The sequence below is a fragment of the Saccopteryx leptura genome, chromosome 1 (genome assembly GCF_036850995.1).
Source record: "Saccopteryx leptura isolate mSacLep1 chromosome 1, mSacLep1_pri_phased_curated, whole genome shotgun sequence".
In the NCBI taxonomy this organism is placed as follows: domain Eukaryota; kingdom Metazoa; phylum Chordata; class Mammalia; order Chiroptera; family Emballonuridae; genus Saccopteryx; species Saccopteryx leptura.
The window spans coordinates 125,709,221-125,735,479 of record NC_089503.1 but is presented as its reverse complement, the minus strand read 5'-3'; the positions used below and the strand labels follow the sequence as shown (position 1 = coordinate 125,735,479).

The window sequence follows — 26,259 nt, the reverse complement described above, 5'->3', positions numbered from 1 at the left end:
CACAAAAATAAACTCAAAATGGATAAAAGACTTAAATGTAAGTCGTGAAACCATAAGCATCTTAGAAGAAAACATAGGCAATAAGCTCTCCGACAGCTCTCGCAGCAATATATTTGCCAATTTATCTCCACAGGCAAGTAAAACTCAACACCAGAAAGACAAACAATCCAATCAAAAATGGGAAAAAGAAATGAAGAGACACTTCTCCAAAGAGGACATACAGATGCTCAACATCACTAATCATCAGAGAAATGCAAATTAAAACCACAATGAGATATCACCTCACACCAGTCAGAATGGCACTCATCAACAAAACAACACAGAATAAGTGCTGGCGAGGATGTGGAGAAAAGGGAACCCTCCTACACTGTTGGTGGGAATGCTGACTGGTACAGCCACTGTGGAAAACAGTATGGAGATTCCTACAGTTCGAAAATTAAATTTGAACTGCCTTTTGACCCAGCTATCCCACTTTTAGGAATATACTCTAAGAACACCATAGCACTGTTCCAAAAGGAGAAATGCACCTCCATGTTTATGGCAGCATTGTTCACAACAGCAAAAATCTGAAATAGCCCAAGTGTCTGTCAGTGGACAAGTGGATTAAAAAGCTTTGGTACATATATACTATGGCAGTAGTCCCCATCCCCCGGGCCACAGACCACTACTGGTCCGTGGGCCATTTGGTACCTGTCCGCAGAGAAAGAATTAAAAACTTACATTATTTCTGTTTTATTTATATTTAAGTCTGAACGATGTTTTATTTTTTAAAAATGACCAGATTCCCTCTATTACATCCGTCTAAGACTCACTCTTGACGCTTGTCTCGGTCACGTGATGCATTTATCCATCCCACCCTAAAGGCCAGTCCATGAAAATATTTTCTGACATTAAACTGGTCCGTGGCCCAAAAAAGGTTGGGGACCACTGTACTATGGAATACTACTCAGCCATAAGAAATGATGACATCAGATCATTCACAACAACATAGATGGACCTTGATAATATTATACTGAGTGAAATAAGTAAATCAGAAAAAACTAAGAACAATATGATTCCATACATAGATGGGACATAAAAATGAGACTCAGAGACATTGATAAGAGTGTGGTGGTTGGGGGGGGGGGGGCACAAAGAAAACCAGATTGAAGGTGACGGAAGACAATTTGACTTTGGGTGATGGGTATGCAACATAATCAAATGTCAAAATAACCAGGAGATGTTTTCTCTGAACATATGTACCCTGATTTATCAATGTCACCCCATTAAAATTAGTAATAAAAAATATATATATGGCTTGCCATCTAAAATTAGCCCGTCATTAGACACTATCAGCTACCAGTCAACACAAAAAAATTTCATATAGAAATAAAATAATTATGTAGATTAAAAAAATTATCATTTCAGTGCTATCACAAAGATGGAATAAAGCAAAAAAATTCCCATCACTGATTACAGAAAAATAAAGGGTACCTTACATATCCTCCTCTTGAGTTTTAGCCTTTAAAATATATTCTTATTAAGATCTCAAGGTTTTTAAGATTGAAAGTGATTTTAAATTAATTTTGCAATTGATTAACGAGGAACACAGCACCACATGTAAGAGCAAGAGCCTGCCCAGGTTAGGACCCTGGTCACACAGCTTGCTAATGGTGTGATCTTTCACCTCTCTGAACCTTATTCTCACCTGTAAAGTGGAGATCATGTAAGGATGAAATGAGTGAGTGCAGTAAAGTACTCCGAATAGTGCCTGGCACTTGATCTCCACAGGGAACAAGACCCGCCTGCCCTGAAGCAGTTAAAAGTCTAGCTGAGGAGCTAAAACCAAAACAAAGGAATTCATAGGAAACAGGGAGAGCAAGGAGGGAAGACAACTGCTTTTTTCTCAAAGGCATTAATGTTCAGTTTCAGTAATTAGCAAACCATTCAAAAGGCCCATTGAATTAGTTTCCTGTTGCCACAAATTTAGTGAGTTAAAACAATACACATTTATTGTCATTCAGTTCTGGAGATCAACTGTATGAGATAGGTTTTCTTGCCTTTTCCTGCTTCTAAAGGCTGCTCACATTCCTTGGCCAGTGGCCCACATCACTGCAAGTTCTGCTTTCAACATAACATCTCTTCTGACCCTCCTGCCACTTTCCTTTACAGGAACCCCTGTAACTACATTGGTCCCACACAGATAATCCAAGATAATCTCCCCATCTCAAAATTCTTGATCCCATCTGCAAAATCTCTCATATAACATATATCCACAGGTCCTGGGAATGAAGATGTGGAGCTGTGTGGGGGTGGGGGGTGTCATTATCCCACCTACCATACCCATGAAATGTGGTGATCTGTTACAATTTTGGGAGGTACAGATTTGAACACAGAACACACCAAAAGCTGGTTCACAGCAATAAGTCCCTGCTCCAGAGCAGCTCGCCAACCATCGGCACCTCCCACACAACAGGTTTGTTCTCCTGATGTCTCAAGTCCCCAACTGAATTTTAAAACTGGTTCATAGTAGAAACCAACTCAGAAACAAAAACAAAAGTCTACTGCTGGTGCTAGGGATGTAGGTAAATAAAATTTAGGAAAGTGGCGGTGTTCAATAGAAAGCAATAGTTTTACAGACGTTTCCAGTTATAATTTTCAGCAATGTATGGAGGACTTTACATGCTATTGCAGTCATGCATTTGATTATTTTTTAGTCAAAGCACATCCATCACACCTTCTATGAAATTATCTGGTGGGCACCCCAATTGCACAGCACAGTGGTTAAAAGGATTGAGTCACACAATTCTGGTGTCTCAGAACTTAACTAGTTGTGTGACATTAGGTAAGTTGTTAAGGCTGTGTTTCCTCACCTCTAAGATTTAGAAATAATATTGGGAGTTAACTTGGGGCAGTGAACACACAATATGATGTACAAATGATGTGTTGTGGAATTGTGCACCTGAAACCTTTATAATTTTGTTAACCGGTGTCAGTCCAATAAACTTAATAAAAAGAAAAAAAATAATTTTTGTTTAAATTTAAAAATAAGTGATTTTAAAAAGAAATACTATCCTCACAGGGCTATTGAATCAGTTAAATAAAAAATGCACATAAAGCCCCTAGCACAGGCCTGAAAGGGTAAGTGATGACTGTTAGCTGCTATTATTCTCCATACTGTCATGGTGTTGGGAATCAATCATTTTTAACAACTTTCTTGACATGTAATTCATACACCATACAATTTAATGTGTACAAATCAAAGGTTTTTATTATAGTCATAAATATGTCATAGTCAATTTTAGAAAATTTTCATGACATCAAGAAACCCCTTAACCTAGGCCTGACCTGTGGTGGCGCAGTGGATAAAGCGTCAACCCGGAATTCTGAGGTCGCCAGTTCAAAACACTGGTTTCCCTGGTCAAGGCACATATGGAAGTTGATGCTTCCTGCTCCTCCCCCCCTTTCTCTCTCTCTCCTCTCTAAAATGAATAAATAAAATCTAAAATATATATATATCATTAAATTTATAAAAAGAAGAAACCCCTTAACCTTTAATTACCAGCCTTCTATCCTCCCCCTCATTCCCTAGTCCTAGGCAAGCATTAATCTACTTTCTGTCATTATGGAGTTTCTATTCTAGACTCTCACAGGAGTGAAATCACATAGTATGTGGTCTTCGGTGACTGGCCTCTTTCACTTAGCATAGTGTTTTTAAGATTCATCTATGCTGTACCGTGTATCAGCACTTTATTCCCTTTTATAGCCAAATAATATGCCATTGGATGGATAATCATTTTGTTTATCCATCTGTCCATTAATGGACAGTTTTTCTAGTCAGCATAAGCCAGTAGACAGTTAAATAGACAACCCAAATTCTATTTCACCTGTGTAGACTTGTACTTCTCAATTCTTCAGGCCTCCCATCTAACTGTGTCCATGGCAGGACCTAGTTGAGACATACTCAAGGCTATATGGTGTACAAAATGCAGTGGAAATATATGGGGAGGTGGAGGAGATTGATTCCAATATCGGAACCAGGAAGGTGTTGAGAGAAAAAAATTGAGCCGTGCATGAGGGTGCTGGGAAATAAAAGGTATTAGAAAAAAAGGAAGGCCCTGGCCGGTTAGCTCAGTGGCAGAGCGTCAGCCTGGCGTGCAGGAGTCCCGGGTTAGATTCCCGGCCAGGGCACACAGGAGAAGCGACCATCTGCTTCTCCACCCCTCCCCCTCTCCTTCCTCTCTGTCTCTCTCTTCCCCTCCCGCAGCCAAGGCTCCATTGGAGCAAAAGTTTGCTGAGGCGCTGAGGATGGCTCTGTGGCCTCTGCCTCAGGCGCTAGAATGGCTCTGGTTGCGACAGAGCGCCAGGATGGGCAAAGCATCGCCCCCTGGTGGGCGTGCCGGCTGGATCCAGGTCGGGCACATGCGGGAGTCTGTCTGACTGCCTCCCCGTTTCCAACTTAAGAAGAAAAAAAAAAGAAAGAAAAAAAGGAAGCCTTGGAACTAAGGCAGAGAAGGTGGGGAAACCATTCGCTGAGCAGAGTGATAGATAGCACGAGAAGGCAAGGACGAGACTTTGATGCCGAGCTAAGTGTGCATTTTATTCTTGTGCACTGGGATGGGATTTTTTGAGCAGTCACAACAATATTTGTTTTTAAGAAAGACAACACCCGCAGCAGTGTATCCCTTAATGAAATCACTGAATTTTCTGTCAGAATTTTTTATACCTGCAAGTCTATTAACTCCATAAAAATTTGTATGAGCTTCTGAAGTTACGACGTAAATCCAACATAAGACTTATACCGTTACCATCATTCAATAAGAAAAGCCTTGATTTTTATCAGTGAAAACCAGTCCCTGAAGATTCAAAACTAAAATCAAGACTGCTTCTACAAATTTTTAATCCTTTAATGGAATGTGTTTAGAATCATAAGACTGTTTACTAATATATAAATAAAAAAGACTTCTGTCACATGTGCTCTTTGGAACACCAAGCCATTCCATTAGATAAAAGCTGTGCAAATATATGATGACGGAAAATGGTTTGACTTTAGGTGATAGGTAATATCAACAGCTCAAATGCTATAAAAATGTTTACCTGAAACCTATGTACTTTTTGATCAATGTCACTCCATTAAATTATCTAAAAAATAAATAAAAAACAGGCCCTGGCTGGTTGGCTCAGTGGTGGAGCGTCGGCCTGGCATGCAGGAGTCCCAGGTTCAATTCCCGGCCAGGGCACACGGGAGAGGCGCCCATCTGCTTCTCCACCCTTCCCCCTCTCCTTCCTCTGTCTCTCTCTTTCCCTCCCGCAGCCAAGGCTCCACTGGAGCAAAGTTGGCTCGCATGCTGAGGATGGCTCTATGGCCTCTGCCTCAGGCGCTAGAATGGCTCTGGTTTCAATAGAGCAGCGCCCCAGATGGGCGGAGAATCGCCCCCTGGTGGGCATGCCGGGTGAATCCCAGTCGAGCGCATGCAGGAGTCTGTCTGACTGCCTCCCCATTTCCAACTTCAGAAAAAAAAAAAAAATTAAAAAACAAAATGCTGTGATGGCCATTGACTGTTTTTTGTTGAGCACTTACGAGTCAGTCCTTGAAAGTAAAGGACTCAGAGGTGACCTTCTGTTGTCCCCATGCTTGCCTAATTACTGACTTCTGATAATGGTTGAAAATCCTAATTTCCAGGGACAGACCTGGGTCACCTAAAGCTAGAGGCAGTGACTGAGTGCTCAGAAAAGTAGGCCGGATTCTCATCCAAGTTCAAACATAAGGAAAAAAGGTCAGAAAGAAAAAAACAGACCTGTTTGGAATTGTGACCTGTCACTTTATCTGGTAAAAATATGCCCCATATTAAAGACAGATGAGCCTGACCAGACAGTGAAACAGTGGATAGAACATCGTACTGGGACACAGAGGACCCAGGTTTGAAACTCCGAGGTCGCTGGCTTGAGCGCAGGCTCATCCGGCTTGAGTGTGGGGTCGATGGCTTGAGCATAGAATTCTAGACATGATCCCATGGTCACTGGCTTGAGCCCAAAGGTCGCTGGCTTGAAGCCCGAGGTCACTGGCTTGAGCAAGGGATCACTCACTCTGCTGTAGTCCCCCTAGTCAAGGCACATATGAGAAAGCAATCACTGAACAACTAAGGGGCTGCAACGAGGAATTGATGCTCCTCATCTCTGTCCCTTCCTGCCTGTCTGTCTGTCCCTAGCTGTTCCTCTCTCTGACCCTGTCAAAAAAAAAAAAAAAAAAAAGACAGATGATTATTTGTATATATTTTCAATTTATTCATTATAATGAATCCTAGTCCCTGCACCTGCCTTTATTCCTGTTAAGGTTGGATGCAGAATTTAACAACTCCCATTGGGACCACTGGGAGGGCTACTAGGGAAAACAGTCTGTTATTGATAATGCTGAGAGCCACTCAGCACCATGAACATGTTATCAAAATATGTTAAGAAAATAAGTTATATCAGTGAACTTAGTGAGGTTTTTCATAGAAAGTATATTTCATATTACTAAAGATTTAATTACTAACAAGCTACACAAGTTATTTTACTACTTCTGAGTCCTTCAAGTAACATCAATAGCTAGCTTCCAATTTCCATTCTTTAAAATATTTCTCCATTGTGCTCCTAGATTTCAAAGTGCCAATGTTCATGGTAGATACAAATTTCTGGGGCTTAAGCCACTGACCAAATGTTTCATTTCTAGGCAGCTGCTGTGTTCACTGTAAGAAATTCATTATATTGAAATGTTTCCATTAGTGTGGGATACATACAACACATTATACTCATTAACTTACTAGAATGTGTCCAACCTGGCCCTGGCCAGTAGCTCAGTGGATACAGCATCAGCCTGGTATATGGACATCCCAGGTTTGACTCTGGTCAGGGCACAAAGGAGAAGCTTCTCCCCCTCCTTCATCTCCCCCTTCCCGTTCTTCCCCTCCCACAGCCAGTGGCCTATTGTTTCAAGCATGGCCCCAGGTGCTGAGAATAGCTCTGCTGGAGGACATCAGCCTCAGGTACTAAAAATACTTGGTACTTGGTATTTGGTAAAAGCATCGGCCTCAGACAGGGTTGCCGGGTGGATCCCAGTCAAGGCACATATAGGAGTCTATCTCTCCTTCCCTCATCTAGAAAAAAAAAAAAGTTATTCCTGTATGTTGAAAAGCCAAATCTGATCATATCTCCCATACTTCTTCAAATGACTCTGTAAACCCTTAAAATGTATTTGCATCATTGGAAGGTGAGCCAATGAATTGCATTTATTTGTAGTGATGATGGAGGAAATTAATTTCTGGCATATTGAGGCACTGTAATGTTTTAAATTTTTCTCAGGACATGCCCATTTTTGAACCTAAAATATCAGCAAAGGCTAGGCAGACTCTTTTCCAACAGAGTAAGTGCCACAAACAAAAGTACATGAGTTTCGAGTTACAGCCTCAAAAGCAATGTTGATGGCAAACTGGGTAACCTCTTGCTGAGACTGAAAGCAGTATTCTAGGCTTCCACCACCACCCAGAATAGTGGATTTATTAGCTCCAGGAAAAGGCACAACAGTATCCAGCTCTCAAGCAATCCCTCTCTTTTCTACACATAGGCTGCACACAGCCCAAAGCCCATTGGGGTTTATATTTTAATAGGGTTCATATATTTAATCTTCAAGGCCTACTGAGTTCTTCTATTCACATACCAGTTGAAAAACTACAGCCTATGTTTTGTCTTTTCAACGTATTTTTTGGTTCCTTAAGAAGTCTTTCTTGTACTGCCTTAATGTCATTTATGCCTTTTCGCTATACAGCACCTAATGACACTGGGAAAACCCCCTCCCCAATGTTCTGACAAGAAATAAACTGCATGGAGAACATCATTAGACATATCCTATATTGCACAACAATCTAATGAGCCAAAGAAATTGCAGCCCTGGCCGGTTGGCTCAGTGGTAGAGCGTCGGCCTGGCGTGCAGGAGTCCCGGGTTTGATTTGCAGCCAGGGCACACAGGAGAGGCGCCCATCTGCTTCTCCACCCCTCCCCCTCCCCTTCCTCTCTGTCTCTCTCTTCCCCTCCCACAGCCAAGGCTCCACTGGAGCAGGGTTGGCCCGGGCACTGAGGATGGCTCTATGGCCTCTGCCTCAGGTGTTAGAATGGCTCTGGTTGCATCAGAGCAACGCCCCAGATGGGCAGAGCATCGCCCCCTGGTGGGCATGCCAGGTGGATCCTGGTCAGGCGCATGCGGGAGTCTGTCTGACTGCCTCTCCATTCCCAACTTCAGAAAAATACAAAAAAAAAAAAAAAAAAAAAAAAAAGAAAGAAAAGAAATTGCAGAATTCACCACTTTGAATAAGAAAATAACGAACTGGCCAAGTTTTAGTGAATTGAGACTTGACTCCAAAATCTAAAATGTCCTTGGATTACCAATCTAAGAATAGGTGGGTCAAGCATTATTAGGAGAGATTAAATGATCAACCACCCTCCAATGACAAAGCCAGTTCTTGATTTTCAGACCAAGGTTAACTGTTATAATACATGAATTCATTTCAACATTTTAGTCTCTAATAAAGACCTGGAATAATACAACTGGGGTAAGTCCATGTTCTTAGGCAGTTGGGTGGGGTACAGAGAGGCTGGAAATCCTAACAAATAGGCCATAAAATATTTGGTCCTGATTAGTGCTCTAAAGAAAAAGCAGCCTGACCGGTGGTGGGGCGGCAGTGGATTGAGCCCCAGCCTGGGATGCGGTCCCAGGTTGGAAACCCCAAAGTCCCTGACTTGAGCATAGGCTCTCTCCAGCTTGAGTGTGGGATCACAAACATGATCACACGATCGCTGGCTTGAGCAAGGGGGTCACTGGCTCAGCTTGAACACCGCCCCTTCCACCACCACCACCACCACCACCACCCCTCCCCCCCGCACGTATGAGAAGCAATCAATGAACATCTAAAGCGCGGCAACTACGAACTGATGCTTCTCAGCTCTCTTCCTTCCTGTCTTTCAAAAAAGAAAAAAAGAAATGAAAATGAAAAAGAAAAAGAGGAGTGTAAGTGTGAAGGATTTATAGAACTGGATACCATTAGAGTTGCCGAGAAAGAACTTTCCAAGTCATTCAGAGCGGAACCCTCAGTACAAACCTGTGCAATTTTGCTTCTTACTAGCTTGGCTGTATAACGTTGGGCAAGTTACTGGACCATTTGTCCCAAATGGGGATTTATTTAACAAATACTTAAACAGAACTTGCTAAGAGCCAGGCACTGTTCTCCCTGTATCGTTCAGCCACTGTGCAAGGTAGATACCTGTACTACAATATTATTGCCGTTTTTGCAGACAAGGAAACTGAGGCACAAAGAGCATTAAAGTCACTGCCCCAAAGACAGTGAATAAAATGGCAGCGCTGATTCTTTCCCACCCATCCACCACTGAGACTCCAGTACCCACGTCACATAAGATCGCACCAAGCACTACGTGATTTAATCACGGTAAAGCTCCTAGAACAGCTCCTGGCAGCTAAATACCAGCACCAGCAATTGCACCTGCAGCCCACAACCCAAGGCAGGGACCCAGGCAAGCCCCGGAGGGAGTTGAGGCGCGGCGGGAAAAAGCACTGTGCACCCAACGCCAGACACAGAGTTAGTGAAGAAAGTGACAGCGGCTCCCACTCCCGCCTGCACCCAACACGGACAGGACAGTCAGGGGAGACCCAGCCGACTGCGAGCCCCACGGCACTCCTGAACTGAGCGCGGTACGAAGGAGCCCGCCTTGCCCTGCCGACCTCACCTCCTCTCCCTTCCATCGCGAGATTTCCGGCAATGGAAAAAAAAAAAAAAAACCGGAAGCGGATTCTACCATCTTCTTACAGTCGGGGGAAGAAGGAAAGAGAAAAAAAGTGTTCTAAGTAAATTAGTTCCTTGTTGGGATCCACTACCAAGAAACTCTAAATCGTATAACTTCACTAACTGAATACATTCTGTCTACTCTTGGCTTGTGAATTCTAAAGCTCCTGTCCGTGGCTTCAAACTCCCCCCTACAGCTTCTTAGATGATAGAAGTTTCCCAAGGCCGCCGATTCCAGAAAGTACTATCTGGCGTTAAACTAGTCTCAAATGAAAAATAAGTCTCATGCTGGTTGCACTGCGCATGCGCTAGCTGTTGAGTCCCACCCGCGAGCGGAAGGTGCGTTCTCGCGTCCGGAGAGGCGTCCGCCGGTTGCGGGGAAGTGTCTTTTGCTGCTGCACTATGGCGTCCGTGGGGACTCTCGCCTTCGATGAATATGGGCGCCCTTTCCTCATTATCAAGGATCAGGACCGCAAGACTCGTCTTATGGGACTGGAGGCTCTCAAGGTAACGGGACCAGGGCACACTGGCGTTGGGTTGAAGGGAGGCGGCCGAACCCAGTGGCTCTGCGCTTGCGCGAGCCTGGAAACTATTCTGCCATGTGCTTCGGGGGGAGGCCGAGAGAGTTCCCCCCGTGTGCAGCCCGCACCCCGCTCCTCGAGCCCGGGACAGGCCGGCGTGTCAGCCTTTCGGGTTAGGGTGAGCCCCAAGCGCCCTTCAGAGCTGGGTGGGGCAGTTGAAAATCACAGGCGCTGAGCCTGCGTCTCGCTCGTTTCTCCATCCTGACTGCCTTAATAGTCCCGTGTTTTCATCCGTAAGATGCAGAGAAAGTATTCTCAGGTCACCTAGACATTTAAGACTGCTGCTTAATCTTCAGCTAGTGTACTTGCATCAGCCCTAAACGAAATGGGAGTTCATTTTTGACGCTCTTTATGCATAGCGTTTTCCTGGATGCAGTGTCGTAAAAAAAGTTTTAAGTGTAGACCCTTAAGGAAGAAAATCCTACTGTAACAGTAAGAAATGGACACCAGTAACTAAAATACAAGGCTGTCTGGGGCCAGAATCACCAGTTATTAGAGGGGGTGCAGACAAAAGTTGGGAGGGTGTCTTTCAGACATTTGGAACAGGTGGGTTTTGGTTAAGGATGGGGTCATGTTTGAAAAGGTAAACAGCGAAGGCAAAGACCTGGGAAGGAAAAGGCTTGACACGTTTTACCAGGAGAGTGCAACCTGGTTTTGGTAGAGCACAGTCTACTTTAAGTTATACTAGTTTTCATGGATGAAAGCCTTTGAATGCCCCACAGTCAAGATGTTATCTGTGGGAAGGAAGGGGTTTTGAGCAGGGTCACAACTTAAATAAAACTGGACATTAGGAAGTAGAGTTTGGGATAGACTGAAGGGAATAAGGAAGAACAGGGGCGTTAAGTACACAATTGCAGGAGTCCAGGTTAAAAAAAAAAAGTCTCAGCACAGACATTGAGAAAGCACAGAGGAAGGGAAGCTTTGAGAGGGTACTGACTTTAGTGTTTGTTATAAAGTGAAGTAATTTACAACATTAGTATGTACAGATCTTGTCACTAGGTCTGAGATTCCCCTGTTCACTTAATGTCTTGGGGGTTTACTTAAATTAAGAAACAATACAGGCCTGACCAGGCGGTGGCGCAGTGGATAGAGCATCGGACTGGGATGCTGAAGACCCAGTTTCGAGACCCCGAAGTCGCCAGCTTGAGCGTGGGCTCATCTGGTTTGAGCAGAGCTCACCAGCTTGGACCCAAGGTTGCTGGCTTGAGCAAGGGGTTACTCTGCTGAAGGCCCACGGTCAAGGCACGTATGAGAAAGCAATCAATGAACAACTAAGGTGTTGCAACGAGCAATGAAAAACTAATGATTGATGCTTCTCATCTCTCCGTTCCTGTCTGTCTGTCCCTGTCTATCCCTCTCTCTGACTCACTCTCTGTCTCTGTAAAAAAAAGAAAAAAAGAAACAGTACAGTTCTTCCACAGACTTCTTTCTTTGAGTTAGTACAAGTTACACAACCTCTGTCAGGCTGGGAATGAGAATTAAATGGAGTAACCTGAGAAGTGATAACACAGTGTTTGACTTAAGGTAGGTACTCAGGCCACTGGTATTCCATAATCAATTTCATTTTTCACTAAAAGGGACCAGCAGATAAATTAACATTCAACAACACCCAGTAAAACAGTACAATAGAAGCTACAGGTAGTTTTGTACTGGCCACTGTGTTACCTACGTACATTATTTCTGTAATTCTCGCACTGAGACAGGTATTATTTTACAGAATTGGAAACTTGGCCCACAGCCGCTAAGTAATTGCTGACAGTCACAGAGCTAGTAAAGAATAGGCCCATGATTGAAGCTCACCTCTCTCTGACTCCTTAGCCAGTGGTCTAGACCTGGGTTCTCAGCCTTGGCACTGCTAATATGTGGGAACAGATTATTCTTTGTGGTGGGGGCTGTCCTCTGTGGGATATTTAGCATCCCTCGCCTCTCTCTACCCACTGCCAGTAATAGGCCCCTCCCCAGTTTTGACAACCCAAAATGTCTGCAGGCATTGCCAGATGTCTCCTAGAGGAGAAAAATCTCCCCCACATGATTATTATTATCCTTTAAAAGTTCCATTTACAGCCTGACTAGGCAGTGGCGCAGTGGATAGAGTGTCGGACTGGGACACTGAAGACCCTGGTTCGAGACCTCGAGGTCTCCAGCTTGAGCACAGGCTCATCTGGTTTGAACAAGGCTCGCCAACCTGAGTCCAAGGTTGCTGGCTCCAGCAAGGAGTCACTCAGTCTGCTATAGTGCCCCCTCCTCGTCAAGGCACATATGAGAAAACAATGAACAACTAAGGTGCCGCAACGAAGAATTGATGCTTCTCATCTCTCTTCCATCCTGGCTGTCTGCCCCTATCTGTCCCTCTGTCTGACTCTGTCACACACACAAAAAAAGTTCCATTTACAGACATCTCAGTCAACGTATATTTTAAGAATTATAATATTTGAACTGTTCCAAAATTTGGTCAGGATTTTAACAGGTAGTGAGAGAGTTTTGTGTGTCTATTGTCCGGGAGTCAAGAGGACATGTTTGGGGGATAGGCATTGACCATCCTTACGAGGTCTCAGGTTGTAGAACCCTTTGAAAAGCTCTTGAGGCACATGGGGGAAGGGAACAGTTAAGGTTTGAAGACTGATAAGTGACAGAAAAATGGATTAGATGGCTGTAGTTTGCATCTGAAGGATAAGAGGTGAGATAAGAGAGCCTGGGTTTCTGGAAGGTGCTATGAATCTGGGTTAGGCTGTGATGGCAAGAGTAGAAACAAAGGAAACAAGACATGGAGGTAAAATGGATCTAATTATGTGTGGAAACGTTTCCAGATAGACTCTCCCGTGAAGTTAGCATTGCAGAGTGCTCTTATAATCAGTCATCAGCTGTGTGCTTTGAACTATTAAGGTGATGTGTAACTTGATTTTTTTTTTCCTGTTTCATTTAGTCTCATATAATGGCAGCAAAGGCTGTAGCAAATACCATGAGAACATCACTTGGACCAAATGGTAAGGGACTAACATTCTGAGTTTTTTAATGTTTTAAATCAGAAATTAGTCCATAAAACCTCTTTACAGAGAAGGGGTTGGAGGGGTCATTCTACTTCTGCAATACAGGCAATTTTTTGGAGTATTCCATACTCTGAACACGGTTATAGTTGTAATGTGTACAATTTTCATTTCCACGTAACATTTCATTCCAAAAAGTGTGTGTGTTGCATGCCATTGAGTCTGCTCTTACTCCTGGCAAACACTGAATTGTGTCCACAATGTCCTGTCCTCACCTGCCCTGTTCAGCTCCTGTAGACTTATGGCTATGGTTTCTTTTATGGATTTCAGTCTTCTTCTTTTTCTTCTGCCTTATAACTTTCCCAGCATTATTAATTCACTGGTTGATTGTTGAATGTGCTCTGATCAGGGAGCGGTTGATCCCATAACCTTGGCACATATCTAGATGACACTGACTAACTAAGCTACCTGGCCAGAGAGTGGTCTTTATCTCTACGCAATAGTCATTGAAAAACGGCATTCAGAATTCTAACTCTGCTTTTCTCACCTTTTGCCTTAGCCTGTCTCTAACAATTTTTAAGATTTTTTTGTCACCCATCTTGATTTTTCTTTTTACTTAACGGCATTGTCATTTTGCATCTAGTTTCTAGTTCTTCTGGCTCTCAGTTAACTGTAACAGAGCAAACTTGTTCTCTATGTGAATTTTAAATTCATCATCAGTGAACATACATTAGATTTTGTCACTACAATTCTTCTAGTGTTCTTCAGATTTACCCTAACGTTTGATATTAACAGTTAATGGTCAATACCACAACATGGTCTGGTCTTGTTTTGGCGGAGATGATTCACCTTCTCCACCTCCTGTTTCTAATTACATGGTCTCTAATTTCTGTGTTCACCATCTGTGATATCCATGGGTACAGTCACCTGTTCAGTTGTCTGAATCGTGTGCTTGTGATGGACAAGTTGTTGGCTTGCAGAAATCCTTGAACAAGTCTCCTTTATTTCTGACCTTAGTCTGAATTTTCCAATGACTTTTGATTTCTGCTGTATTTCCTACTTTTGTGTTTTAGTCACCTTTAATTATCAGCATACGTATTTTGTTTCAGTGTGTGATCATTTTATTCTTGAATATTTGCATAAATACTCTCAGTTTCATCTTCTTTTGCTTCTGTTGGAGCATAGACTTGAATAACAGTTGTGGTCGTAGGCTCTCCTAGACGTCTGATTGATATTTTTCCATCAGACCTTGCGAAGTAGCCCCTAATTTCCTGTGCTACATCTTGCCTCGTTACTAAAGCCTCTCCATTTTTCCTGAATGTGTCATTTCCAGAGCAGAGCACTGCTGGAAACGCTCCATTCTAGCCCGTTTTAGTTCACTGACACCAAGCACTGCAATGGTGAGATGTTCCATTTCTTGCTTTACAATTTCCCGTTTACTTTGATTCATGCTCCTTCCATTCCCTGTCCCTGTTGTATGTGTTGTGCAACGCTGTAATTTCCTTTTTATTTGCGCGCTTCAGCCGCTGGGCGTCCTTTCAGCTTTGGTTCAGTTGTGTCATTTGCGACAGTGCAGTCTGTAATTGTTCTGTGCCCTTCCCATTAACTGAGGACTTTCCGACCTGGGATTCTCATCTTTCCGCACTATCGTACATTTCATTTTGGAATGTCTCCTCTTAGGGTTTTCAAAGTAAAATGAGAATTTTTTTTTTTAAATAGGGAAAAATATGGGAGTGTGCCATTGGCCTCTGGTGCACAGTGTGTGGGTTCAAACCATAGGTATTGAGTCCATGGTCTTGCGATCTCCAAATGCCCACAAAATGTCAGCACCCCTGTGGTATTCCACATCAGAACTGTCGTCCTTTGTGATATTACATTTAGTGATGCTCCATCATTTTCTGCCATTTCTCAAGTTTTAGCCGTTTTTGATTGTTTACAGTGTCTTGCTTTGTATTAGCCAATCTAAAATGTCTTCATGTATGTTGAGTTTTTATAAAAAATGTCTAGATAGGACCTGGGTCAACACTTTTAACTTTCTTTGTAGATTTTCATATAGGTTTTTTTGTTTGTTTCCTCAAAGTCATTCTAAGCATTGCCGTCTTTTCAGGGCTTGATAAAATGATGGTGGATAAGGATGGTGATGTGACTGTGACTAATGATGGTGCCACCATTTTGAGCATGATGGATGTTGATCATCAGATTGCTAAGCTGATGGTTGAACTCTCCAAATCACAGGATGATGAAATTGGAGATGGAACCACAGGAGTGGTTGGTAAGAAAAGGCAAAATCTTTTCTCATTTAAGAGGTATTATTTAGAACTTTGCTTATCGATTGATTTTTAAACAGAAGCATCAGTTTATTGTTCCACTTGTTTATGCATTTATTGTTGATTGTTGTGTGAGACCTGACCAGGATCAAACCCACAACCTTGACATAATCTGGACGATGCTGTTAAGAGCAGAGCTACCTGGCCAGGGCAGGAAGTGTTATTTAAAATTACAGAACTAACATGTCTACTCAAAATGTTTACTTTGAATCACATTGTGAGGAGACAGACAAATCAGGCAGAATGTCACCCTATAAAACAAGTGGCCCAGACCCTTCAAACTCTCAGTATCATGGAAGAACAGAAGGGTGGTTAGATTAAAGGAGCTAAAGAGAAATGACAACCAACTGTAATATGTGAAACCAAATCAAATGTCAGTTTTTATTTAAGCTGTGGAGGATGTTTGGGGCATTAAGTGGGATGTGGTTGTGATCATTCATCACAAGTATGTTTTCAGTGTTACATTTCCTGAGTGACCGGTACATTACGTTGATGGAGAAAATGCCCTGGTTCCTAGGAGCTGTGTGTTCAGATATTTAGGGCTGACATGCCATGGTTTCTGCAACAGTTCTCAAAGAGTTAAATAGGAAAAGAGTGCTTATATAGACAGAACAGATGTGTGTGACAGAATGTTAATAAATAGTGTTCATTTTACTGTTATCGCATATTTTCTGAAGTTCTGGAACCTTAAAACATTAGAGAAGGTTAAAGAGATGAATATTTTTTAATATTACTTTTTCTGCAGGTGGAATTATAATTTATTTATTCAAAAAATCTTAATTGGGTACCAAACACTGTTTTAGATGTGCTTGGAGTACAGCAGTATTAAAACAACTCATCTTTGTGGCACTACGGGGTGGTTGAAGGGGGGGGGATTATCATGGGCATGATTTCACAGAATAGAGATTCTTGGTCCAGGAAACATAAGAGCTCTTTCCCCTTATAAAAATGTTTTTAGTGCCAGTTCAAGCCCCACTCGGCACCTATGAGAAGCAGTCAGTGGCTACACAACTAAGTGGAATAATGAGTAGATAATTTTTTCTCCTTCGTCTTCTCCCTCCCTCTCTCAAAAAAAAAATGTTTTTATATTCTATAGTCACATTCTTTATCTCACTGACAGTTGAACATCCATTTATAATGGGAGACCTGTTAGACCTTTGCTAGAACTGAAACAAGAGGCTCTCTTTTTAAAAATAGATTAGATGGTCTCAGCCTCTGATAACTTCCAGCATAGTCTGGAACCTTCAGATTTCCAGGGCAGCATCTAATTGTATTGACTGTACACGTTGTAACGTTTTCCTGAACCTGTTGTGCACTATCTTGTCTGCAGTCCTGGCTGGCGCCTTGTTGGAAGAAGCTGAACAGTTGCTGGACCGCGGCATTCACCCGATCAGGATCGCTGATGGCTATGAGCAAGCCGCCCGCATTGCTATTGAGCACCTGGACAAGATCAGCGATAGTGTCCTTGTTGACATAAAGGACACTGAGCCCCTGATTCAGACTGCAAAAACCACGCTAGGCTCTAAAGTGTACGTTTTCATTGTTACGGGTCGCATTTGCAGAGGTGGCAAGGTTTGTTTGCTTGTTCTAAAGGCCTCAGGAAATTATCTCAGTGGCTTTGTATTGATTTGATGAGTTTCTTTCTGTTTCTATTATTTTGGTTTTGTTTTCTTTTTAATGTAGGTATAGACGTATTCAACATAAAGCAAAATATTGTAAATCACCTACATAGAATACTAACATCATTTTTAGTTTCATGGTTATCTTTCTAAATAATATAACATTTCAAACCTTGTTTCAAGTACTAGATTTCCCCTGTGTTATTACCAGAATCAAAAGTAAATTTATTGAGCAGTCTATTTAAATGTTTCATAGCTTTCAAAAAAAGATAATATTCCCCCACCTGCAACCAGTGTTGCAGTAGAAATTTCTGCAGAGATGGGACCCTCCCATCAGTTCTCTTCTCATAGTGCTACACCTCACTCTGGTGAGATTAGCTGTTCCTGGGTGGTTTCCTATCTTTCCCATTCTCTTTTAGACTTGTAAAATAGTAATCGTATTCTCAAAAAAATAGCAGAATTTTGGGGACATCTTTGTTCTTGCCATGCTTCAGTAGTCTCATGTACATTCATATAGAAGGAAATATTTAAATTTTAGAGTTAGTGAAAATAAAGTTATAAATTTCTTCCATCCCAAGTTACTGGTTCCCTTTGGATCCCAGGTGAAGAATCCCTGTCCCAGACTGTGTTGTGATGGCATTCCTTTCTGCGACTTTGAAAATCATTAGTTTTATAGAATATATTTGAGTTATATTCTGTATTTGAGTTATCACACTACATTACATAATCTGCTTTGCTTGCAGTAACCATAAAGTGAATGTGAACAATTTGTTTCGCATATTTTCTCAGGGTTAACAGCTGTCACCGACAAATGGCGGAGATTGCAGTGAATGCTGTCCTCACTGTGGCTGATATGCAGCGCAGAGATGTTGACTTTGAGCTCATCAAAGTCGAAGGCAAAGTGGGCGGGAGGTTGGAAGACACTAAACTTATCAAGGGCGTGATTGTGGACAAGGATTTCAGTCATCCACAGATGCCAAAAGTAAATCATTGCCTTTCACAGTTTCAGGCTTTTTTTTTTTTTTTTTTTTTAGTTTCAGGCTTTTTTAACTCTTACAGCCACCAATTCAAATGTTTCTATTTTTTCCCATAGCAAGTAGAAGATGCTAAGATTGCGATTCTCACGTGTCCATTTGAACCGCCAAAACCAAAGACAAAGCATAAGCTGGATGTGACCTCAGTAGAGGACTATAAAGCACTTCAGAAGTACGAAAAGGAAAAGTTCGAAGAGATGATTCAGCAGGTGAGTCTCCCCATAGCTCGTAGTGGTGTGTAAGCTCCTTGGGGTGCAGCGAGGCAGCTGTGGTAGGGAATATGCGCCCCTACCCTGTACTCTCTTGTACTTCATTATGTACTGTGGATAATACGTTAGCACAGTGGTCCCCAACCTTTTTTGGGCCATGGACCGGTTTAATGTCAGAAAATATTTTCATGGACCAGCCTTTAGGGTGGGACGGATAAATGCACAAAATAAAATTATGCAACTGGCGTAAAAACTGGTATTTTTAAATATAATTGTCGAACTTATGAGACAAGCATCAAGAGTGAGTCTTTGACGATGTAACAGGGAATCTGGTCATTTTTAAAAAATAAAACATCATTCAGACTTGAATATAAATAAAACGAAAATAATGTTATTTATTCTTTCTCTGCGGACCGAGATCTGGGGACCACTGCATTAGCAGTATAGGTTTGCTTTCTTCACTTCTAAGTAATAAAAATAATAAGTGTTCACAATGATAACAAATTATGTGGCACAAAACGGCATAAGGGCATTGGAAGTCTGACTCTGTCTTAGAATAATAATGTGCTAGGGTTCCTGAAAGAGCGGGCTCAGGTACCTAGAGCTGTGCTTCTCCTTTTACATACTTGCTCTCCTGGACACATCTAAACTAGTAAGTTCAAGGTTTGGACAATTTTAATATGGCTTGCCACAGATTTTTAGACGTCTAAATAAATGTAACTCTTAGTCAAAGGAGTTGCTGGATACCTTTAAACCTCAATGCAATCATAGAAATTCCAATTCTTTGCTCATACGTCAGTACTATTTTATAAACACCTTCTCTCTTCCCCTTGGCTGTTACTGTTTGACCTGTGCATGCGCTGTGGCATAGCAGTTCTCTGGGACTCTGTCCTTGGGGATTTAAAGCAGCAGAACTCAAAAGATAAATGAACATGGACATTACCATAGCAAGCAAACTATAGGCTAGTTTGATGTCTGTTTTTAGGAGAGTATTGAACTTAGTCCTTCACAATACTGTGTTTCCCCATGTATAAGACACACCTTAATTTTAGGGCACTAAATTTAAAAAAAAAGTATTACCTTAATTACTGAACTCAAGTTTTATTCATCATAAAATTCATAACTTCATGACTGTCAAAACTCCCATCCATTATCTTGGCCTCCTCTGTGTCTGATGATGAATCTCTGGCTTCAACAATGAGTGCAAAAAAGCGGGAAATGTAAGTTTAAAAATATCTGCAACAGTCTGACCGGACTGGGATGCAGAGGACCCAGGTTCAAGACCCTGAGATCACCAGCTTGAGCACAGGCTCATCTGGTTTGAGCAAAGCTCACCAGCTTGGACCCAAGGTCACTGGCTCGAGTAAGGGGTTATTCGGTCTGCTGAAGGCCCACAGTCAAGGCACATATGAGAAAGCAAGCAATGAACAACTAAGGTGTCGCAACGTACAACGAAAAAACTAATGATTGATGCTTCTCATCTTTCCACTCCTGTTTGTCTGTCCCTGTCTATCCCTCTCTCTGACTCTGTGTAAAAAAAAAAAAAAAAAAAAAAAATTTGCAACACCATATAAGACGCACCCAGATTTAGACCCCAGATTTTTTGGAAATAGGTGTGTCTTATACATGGGAAATATGGTACACTTCACCGTGCCTACTTTATATCAGGCACTGTTGTAGGCACTGAGATACAGCAGTGAACGAAGCTCTGAAGGTTCCGAATAAGGGAAAGTGGGAGGAGGCTCTGTTACAGACACTGGCCATAAGGCCTCTGAGAAGGCAGCGGGTGAACAGAGGCCTAAGTAAAGTGAGAGCAGCAGGTCTGGGTGATGAGAAGCGTTCATGGCGGAGGCAATGGGAGTGGACAGCATGTACAGAGGTCCTGAGGCAGGATGTGGTTGACATGTGCAGAGAACAGCAGGACTGAGTGGTTGGAGCATGCTGGTAGGACTGTGTAAGTAAACACTCATTACCTGGGTGGCCATGGGGGTGCTGGCCAAGATGCAGAAGAGGAAGAGCGATGAGAATTGAGGCCAAGGGGGTTGGGTGGGTTGCACTGGTACATGTACATGTGTGACTTGCCAGGAATGATAATGGGAATAGTGAGGGGACTAAAGAATGAGAGGAAGTGGCCCAAGAGAATTGGAGGTGATGTAAGGAGCAAAAGGACCCTTCTCTTTATTTTGAGCACATGAAGAAAAAATAGCCATTTGAGTAGGAGTGCAGGGGACACCAGGGTTTGTTCACAGCAAGAATATAAGGGAGGCCCTGGCCGGTTGGCTCAGCGGTAGAGCGTCGGCCTGGCGTGCAGGAGTTCCGGGTTCGATTCCCGGCCAGGGCACACAGGAGAAGCGCCCATTTGCTTCTCCACCCCTCCCCCATTCCTTCCTCTCTGTCTCTCCTCCTCCCACAGCCAAGGCTCCATTGGAGCAAAGTTGGCCCGGGCACTGAGGACAGCTCCATGGCCTCTGCCTCAGGCGCTAGAATGGCTCTGGTTAGCAGAGCGATGCCCCAGATGGGCAGAGCATCACCCCCTGGTGGGCATGCCAGGTAGATCCCAGTCGGGCGCATGCGGGAGTCTGTCTGACTGCCTCCCTGTTTCCAGCTTCAGAAAAATACAAAAAATTTAAAAAAGAATATAAGGGAAAGACTACAAGAAGGAATTTTCTGTTGATGGACTGTGTTCCGGAGAGTTGGGGGAAGGAGGAGAGGTAGAGGTGCAGATGTGGTGGATGACCTGGGAGTCTTGGGTGAGAACAGAAGTGAAAGGGTGGCTCGGCCATGGCCCAGCCATCACCAGTGATCACCAGTGGAGGGGAATAGATGGTCGGCTCTAATTATCTCCTTGGGACAATCAGCTTTTTGCAAAGGGTGGAAGGAAGGGTGCTTCTTGTTAAAAGTAGGATCGTCTTTGTTGGTCTCTAAGTCTATCCTTCGCTCCATAGAAGATAGATAGCCCACTCAGGTGAGAAAAGCAAATTACAAAGTAATGTGTATCATAAAATGGTTTTTTATACACAAATGAATGAAACTGCTTTATAGGTATGTATGACAAGACAGAAGCTGTTAACCTTAATTTTCTCGGAACTAGTAGAGTGCTTAGGTTTTTTTACTCTCTTGTTTTGTTTCTCTGATGATTCATTTCAACATGAATTAATGATTTTTAAAGCATAGTTTGAAAATGAAGTTAATTCCCGGAGATGTTCATTATTTAGAACATGGAGCTAGACAGAAAGTAGATAGTTGTTCCTTTTCCTGTGCTTTATCTCAGTGCACCTGTCTTAGCCAAATATGCAGCTCACCTTTTGTCAACCTTTTTTCAAATATTAGAGCACAGACAATACTTATATTTTATTAACATGACTGCGGCATTTTTTTCCCCAGATTAAAGACACTGGCGCTAACCTAGCCATTTGCCAGTGGGGCTTTGATGATGAAGCAAACCATTTGCTCCTTCAGAACAAGCTGCCTGCGGTTCGCTGGGTCGGAGGACCAGAAATCGAGGTAAGAACCTTTGTGGAAGGAGACTATTGAGTGTAGGGGTGAAGCTTACAAGGCATTTATTTATGTGGGGTTATTTTCATAGCCTTTGTCTTAAACTACCATGTTGTGCTAAGGCTTTAGAGCAGGGGTCCCCAAACTACAGCCCGTGGGCCGCATGCGGCCCCCTGAGGCCATTTTTCCGGCCCCCGCCGCACTTCTGGAAGGGGCACCTCTTTCATTCGTGGTCAGTGAGAGGAGCATAGTTCCCATTGAAATACTGGTCAGTTTGTTGATTTAAATTTACTTGTTCTTTATTTTAAATATTGTATTTGTTCCCGTTTTTTTTTTTTTTTTTTTTTTTTACTTTAAAATAAGATATGTGCAGTGTGCATAAGGATTTGTTCATAGTTTTTTTATAGTTGGGCCCTCCAACGGTCTGAGGGACAGTGAACTGGCCCCCTGTGTAAAAAGTTTGGGGACCCCTGCTTTAGAGGGTAGAGGACAATGAGATAGGGGAGAGGAAAGTGCTAGAATCTTTATTGTTTTACTAATAGTGCCATCTGTTTTCAGTTTTCTGTGACCTATCCTTTTGTGTGTCATCTCATTTGGCTTCTTCTTGGCTCTCAAAGTGGTCTTCCCCACTTCTGTGTCAGCTGAATGCTAACAGCATCGTGGACATTGTCTGTACCTGGACACGCACAGCCTCGTCAGTCCTCACTGCAGCCCGGTGTGCAGATGGCCAGCTGTGCAGGGCTCTGATTCAGATGCACAGTCGGGAGATGAAGTTGAGAACTATGGGGACATGCGCAGGGTGACAGGCAGCACCAGAGCCAAACCAAGACACTCTTTTCTTCAGAACCTTGTTCACTAATCAAGGCTTTTTGGGTTAAACTTGAAATTTGTTGGCCAGAGTAGGGCAACAAGGTCATAGAGTTGTGCTTGTTTGTGATCCTGTTGTGAAAGTTCATTGTTGACCAACATTGTCTTCTTCTCTACCTAACCCACCCCACCCCACCCCACTCAGTTGATCGCCATTGCGACGGGAGGACGGATCGTCCCACGCTTCTCAGAGCTCACAGCTGAGAAGCTGGGCTTTGCTGGGCTTGTAAAAGAGATCTCATTTGGGACAACTAAAGACAAGATGCTGGTCATCGAGCAGTGTAAGAACTCCAGAGCTGTAACCATTTTCATCAGGGGAGGAAATAAGATGGTGAGAATTCAGTGGCTTTTTTTCCCCCTGGTTTTGGTTGTGGTTTGGCTTTGCCCATAACGTGTTTAACAGACAGTTCCTATAAGTAACACAAGATCGTTTTTCTCAAAGAACAATGACGTATAAGGGTATGAAAATCACTGAAGAATGTGTTCTGTTTGTCGGTTCTGCAGGCAGATTCGGTAGAAATAGGGAACCTATGTAAAGAACCATTGACTAGATATCTGTTTCCCTAGAACGGATTTTTACTACGTTGTAATAAGTGATTTGTTGTGAGGTTTTTCTTTGTCAGTTTTGTTTTGTTTGACCCCTTCCCTTGGTTGTATGTCCTGGGCTGAGTTACTGGCCGCCTGTTTCATGTTTTTTTCTACATTATAGGAAGAAGAGGTTAACAAACCATCTGATAACAAATATTCTGTCAGGCTCTCTTCATGTTTTAACAAAGCTGGTTTTAATGGGGGAGTTAGGACTAATTTCAGCAAGCACTTAGATTAAACAGGAGGTGCCAGGTATTTAACTCTAAAATGAATCAATTGGGATCACATTAATTTAGGCCGAACTGTTTTCCCTAGATCATCGAGGAAGCAAAGCGATCCCTTCACGACGCTCTGTGCGTCATCCGGAACCTCATTCGTGATAATCGCGTGGTGTATGGCGGAGGCGCAGCTGAAATCTCTTGTGCTTTGGCAGTGAGCGAAGCAGCCGATAAGGTAAAATGCACGTCAGGACTTGCGAAGGACTAAGGCTGTTCTGGGCTGTGAACAGGGTGCGGTGCTGCAGACGGTGGGTGCGAGGCTCACAGTGAACTGGAACATCAGAAGTTCACCAGGTGTTCAGTCTCAGTCAGTTTTCTTGTCCCTTTAGTCAAATTCAGGTTACCATAAACTAGCATTTCTCAACCTCCTTCAGTTATTCCAGTCTTGACAGTTATTTTGTGTAGATCTCTACACCTAATGTTTTTTGAAATTCAGAACTAATTACATTATAGTGTAAGCAAATCAGTAAGAGCCAGTTCTCAGACTTCTCACATTTACATCTTCTCCATCCTTATTCCACAGCAACATGTTTAATATTCTGATAGATTAAAAATAATCAAGATAGGCGCTGGCCAGCTGGCCCAGTGGATAAGAGTGTTGGCCCGGTGTGTGGAAGTCCCAGGGTCAATTCCCAGTCAGGGCACACAGGAGAGTTGGCAGTTTGCTTCTCTTCACTCCCTCTCCCCCTTCTCTCTTCCCTCCTGCAGACAGTGCTTGATTGGTCCAAGCTTCAGCCTCAGGCTCTGAGGATAGATCAGTTGATTTGAGCATTGGCCCCCAACGGGGGGGTTGCCCGGTGGCTCCCTAACAGGATGCAGGTGGAAGTCTATCTCCCCTCCTCTCACTTATAAATAAAATATGATAATAAAATAAAAGTAAGAATGGTCTTTAGTCAGCAATGAGTCTAGAAAATGGCTTTAAAAAATAATAATAAAGACAGCCTGTGCTTAGAAATTTTTATGATTTTGTTTTTTGCTAAAGTATATAATTTATTTATATTTCTGAATTGCCAACAACCCTCACCATGGTCCTGTACCCTCTAGTGCCCAACCTTGGAGCAGTACGCCATGCGCGCCTTCGCCGACGCCCTGGAGGTCATCCCCATGGCTCTTTCTGAGAACAGTGGCATGAATCCCATCCAGACGATGACCGAAATCCGAGCCAGACAAGTGAAGGAGATGAACCCTGCTCTTGGGGTTGACTGTTTGCACAAGGGTACAAACGGTGAGGAGCTGTGCATCTGTGGGCTGTGGTTTGATTTAAATTGAGTAATTACATCCTGCATGGCTATGTAGTATGTAATGCCTACCGTGTAGTTGTGTTCTGCTCTTCGTGTCTAACCCCAGGGATGTTATAACAGCAACAATTCTTTGTCAGATATTTAAGTTTTTTTAAACTTGAATGCCTGATTGTACTTAAATTGGTTATTTTTAGATCTTTCTTGGAATTATCTTATAGTCAGATTTTACATATTTCAGGTTTACTAGATTATATGGTTTTGGATACTTGGTAGGATGAGATGTCACTGAAAAATTTCACCTTTTAGCGAGTCATCTAGCATTTTAGCTTGTGATTTAAGAGAGGTACCCCCTACCCCCACCCACCACACACACCCTAGCTTGTAATAACCAGGTGCAAATTCCAGAATGTTCTTAGAAGGAATAAAATTTATTCCTCTGGAAATTTAACTGTGTTCCAATTTTAATATGATACCATTAATCAAAACAGGTTTTTAATATTAAATATTATATATGATGTTTTAGGACTGTGATGGTGAACCTTTTTATAAAAACCGCCCACTTTTGCTGTGCTGGTCAACCTGGTCCCTCCCACTAGGCGGGACCTTTTTTATAAAAAGGTTCGCCATCACGGTTTTAGGATAACCGATATATTTGTATTTTTCAGATATGAAGCAACAACATGTCATAGAAACCTTGATTGGCAAAAAGCAACAGATCTCTCTTGCAACACAGATGGTTAGAATGATTCTGAAGATTGATGATATCCGTAAGCCTGGAGAATCTGAAGAATAAAGGAACAATTTAGATTAAAATGTAGTAGTACGATCCACTACTGTGATTAAATAAAAGCGTGTCTTATGGTACATCTACAGTTATTTATTATTACGTTGTTTTTCAGACACTGTAGATGCTGTAATAAAAATAGTTGTTTGGTAACCCTGGTTTCACTTGTTCAGAGACATAATTATAGGGATACTGTCTCACAAGCTTTTGTATTCGTTATATTAAAGGGATCTCTTTAAAAATCATCTTTATCTTTGCTCTTTAATAGGAATTCACTGTAATCAAATGCTGCCTTCATTTAAGAAATTCATTGTTTTTAAAAAGCTCTAGTAACTATTTTAATAACTTAAACATTGAGTTTTGTTCTTGAGATTTATTTTAAAATTGAGGTGTATTGGCTTGATCCTTTTAAATGTAGTTAATGCTGCGCTTATCTAAATGGG

General features: G+C 42.4%; 2 protein-coding genes across 3 annotated transcripts in view; one reads left to right on the top strand and one right to left on the bottom strand.

Annotated features, from left to right (window-relative positions):
- Positions 1-9,776, bottom strand: part of ATPSCKMT (ATP synthase c subunit lysine N-methyltransferase) — a 29,118-nt gene extending 19,342 nt beyond the window's left edge. For both annotated transcript variants that reach the window (XM_066360791.1, XM_066360790.1), the window contains exon 1: positions 9,754-9,776. In XM_066360791.1, the coding sequence (XP_066216888.1) occupies positions 9,754-9,769 (16 nt within the window). In that variant the 5' untranslated portion in view covers positions 9,770-9,776. The remainder of the gene's footprint in view (positions 1-9,753) is intronic.
- A 351-nt stretch (positions 9,777-10,127) lies between these two features.
- CCT5 (chaperonin containing TCP1 subunit 5) lies at positions 10,128-25,975 on the top strand. Its single transcript, XM_066374562.1, has 11 exons — positions 10,128-10,316; positions 13,314-13,374; positions 15,482-15,646; positions 17,032-17,230; positions 18,110-18,302; positions 18,414-18,563; positions 21,948-22,067; positions 23,071-23,256; positions 23,829-23,966; positions 24,836-25,016; positions 25,698-25,975. The coding sequence occupies exons 1-11, from the start codon at positions 10,212-10,214 to the stop codon at positions 25,823-25,825; spliced, it is 1,626 nt and encodes a 541-aa protein (XP_066230659.1). The 5' UTR covers positions 10,128-10,211; the 3' UTR covers positions 25,826-25,975.
- The last annotated feature ends 284 nt before the right edge of the window (positions 25,976-26,259 follow it).

Excerpts from the sequence above, each read along its gene's own strand:
- CCT5 (XM_066374562.1), top strand. The coding sequence starts at position 10,212 with ATGGCGTCCGTGGGGACTCTCGCCTTCGATGAATATGGGCGCCCTTTC. Across the intron at positions 18,564-21,947 it reads TCGAAGAGATGATTCAGCAG|ATTAAAGACACTGGCGCTAA; the intron begins GTGAGTCTCCCC and ends TTTTTTCCCCAG. Across the intron at positions 23,967-24,835 it reads TGAGCGAAGCAGCCGATAAG|TGCCCAACCTTGGAGCAGTA; the intron begins GTAAAATGCACG and ends TGTACCCTCTAG.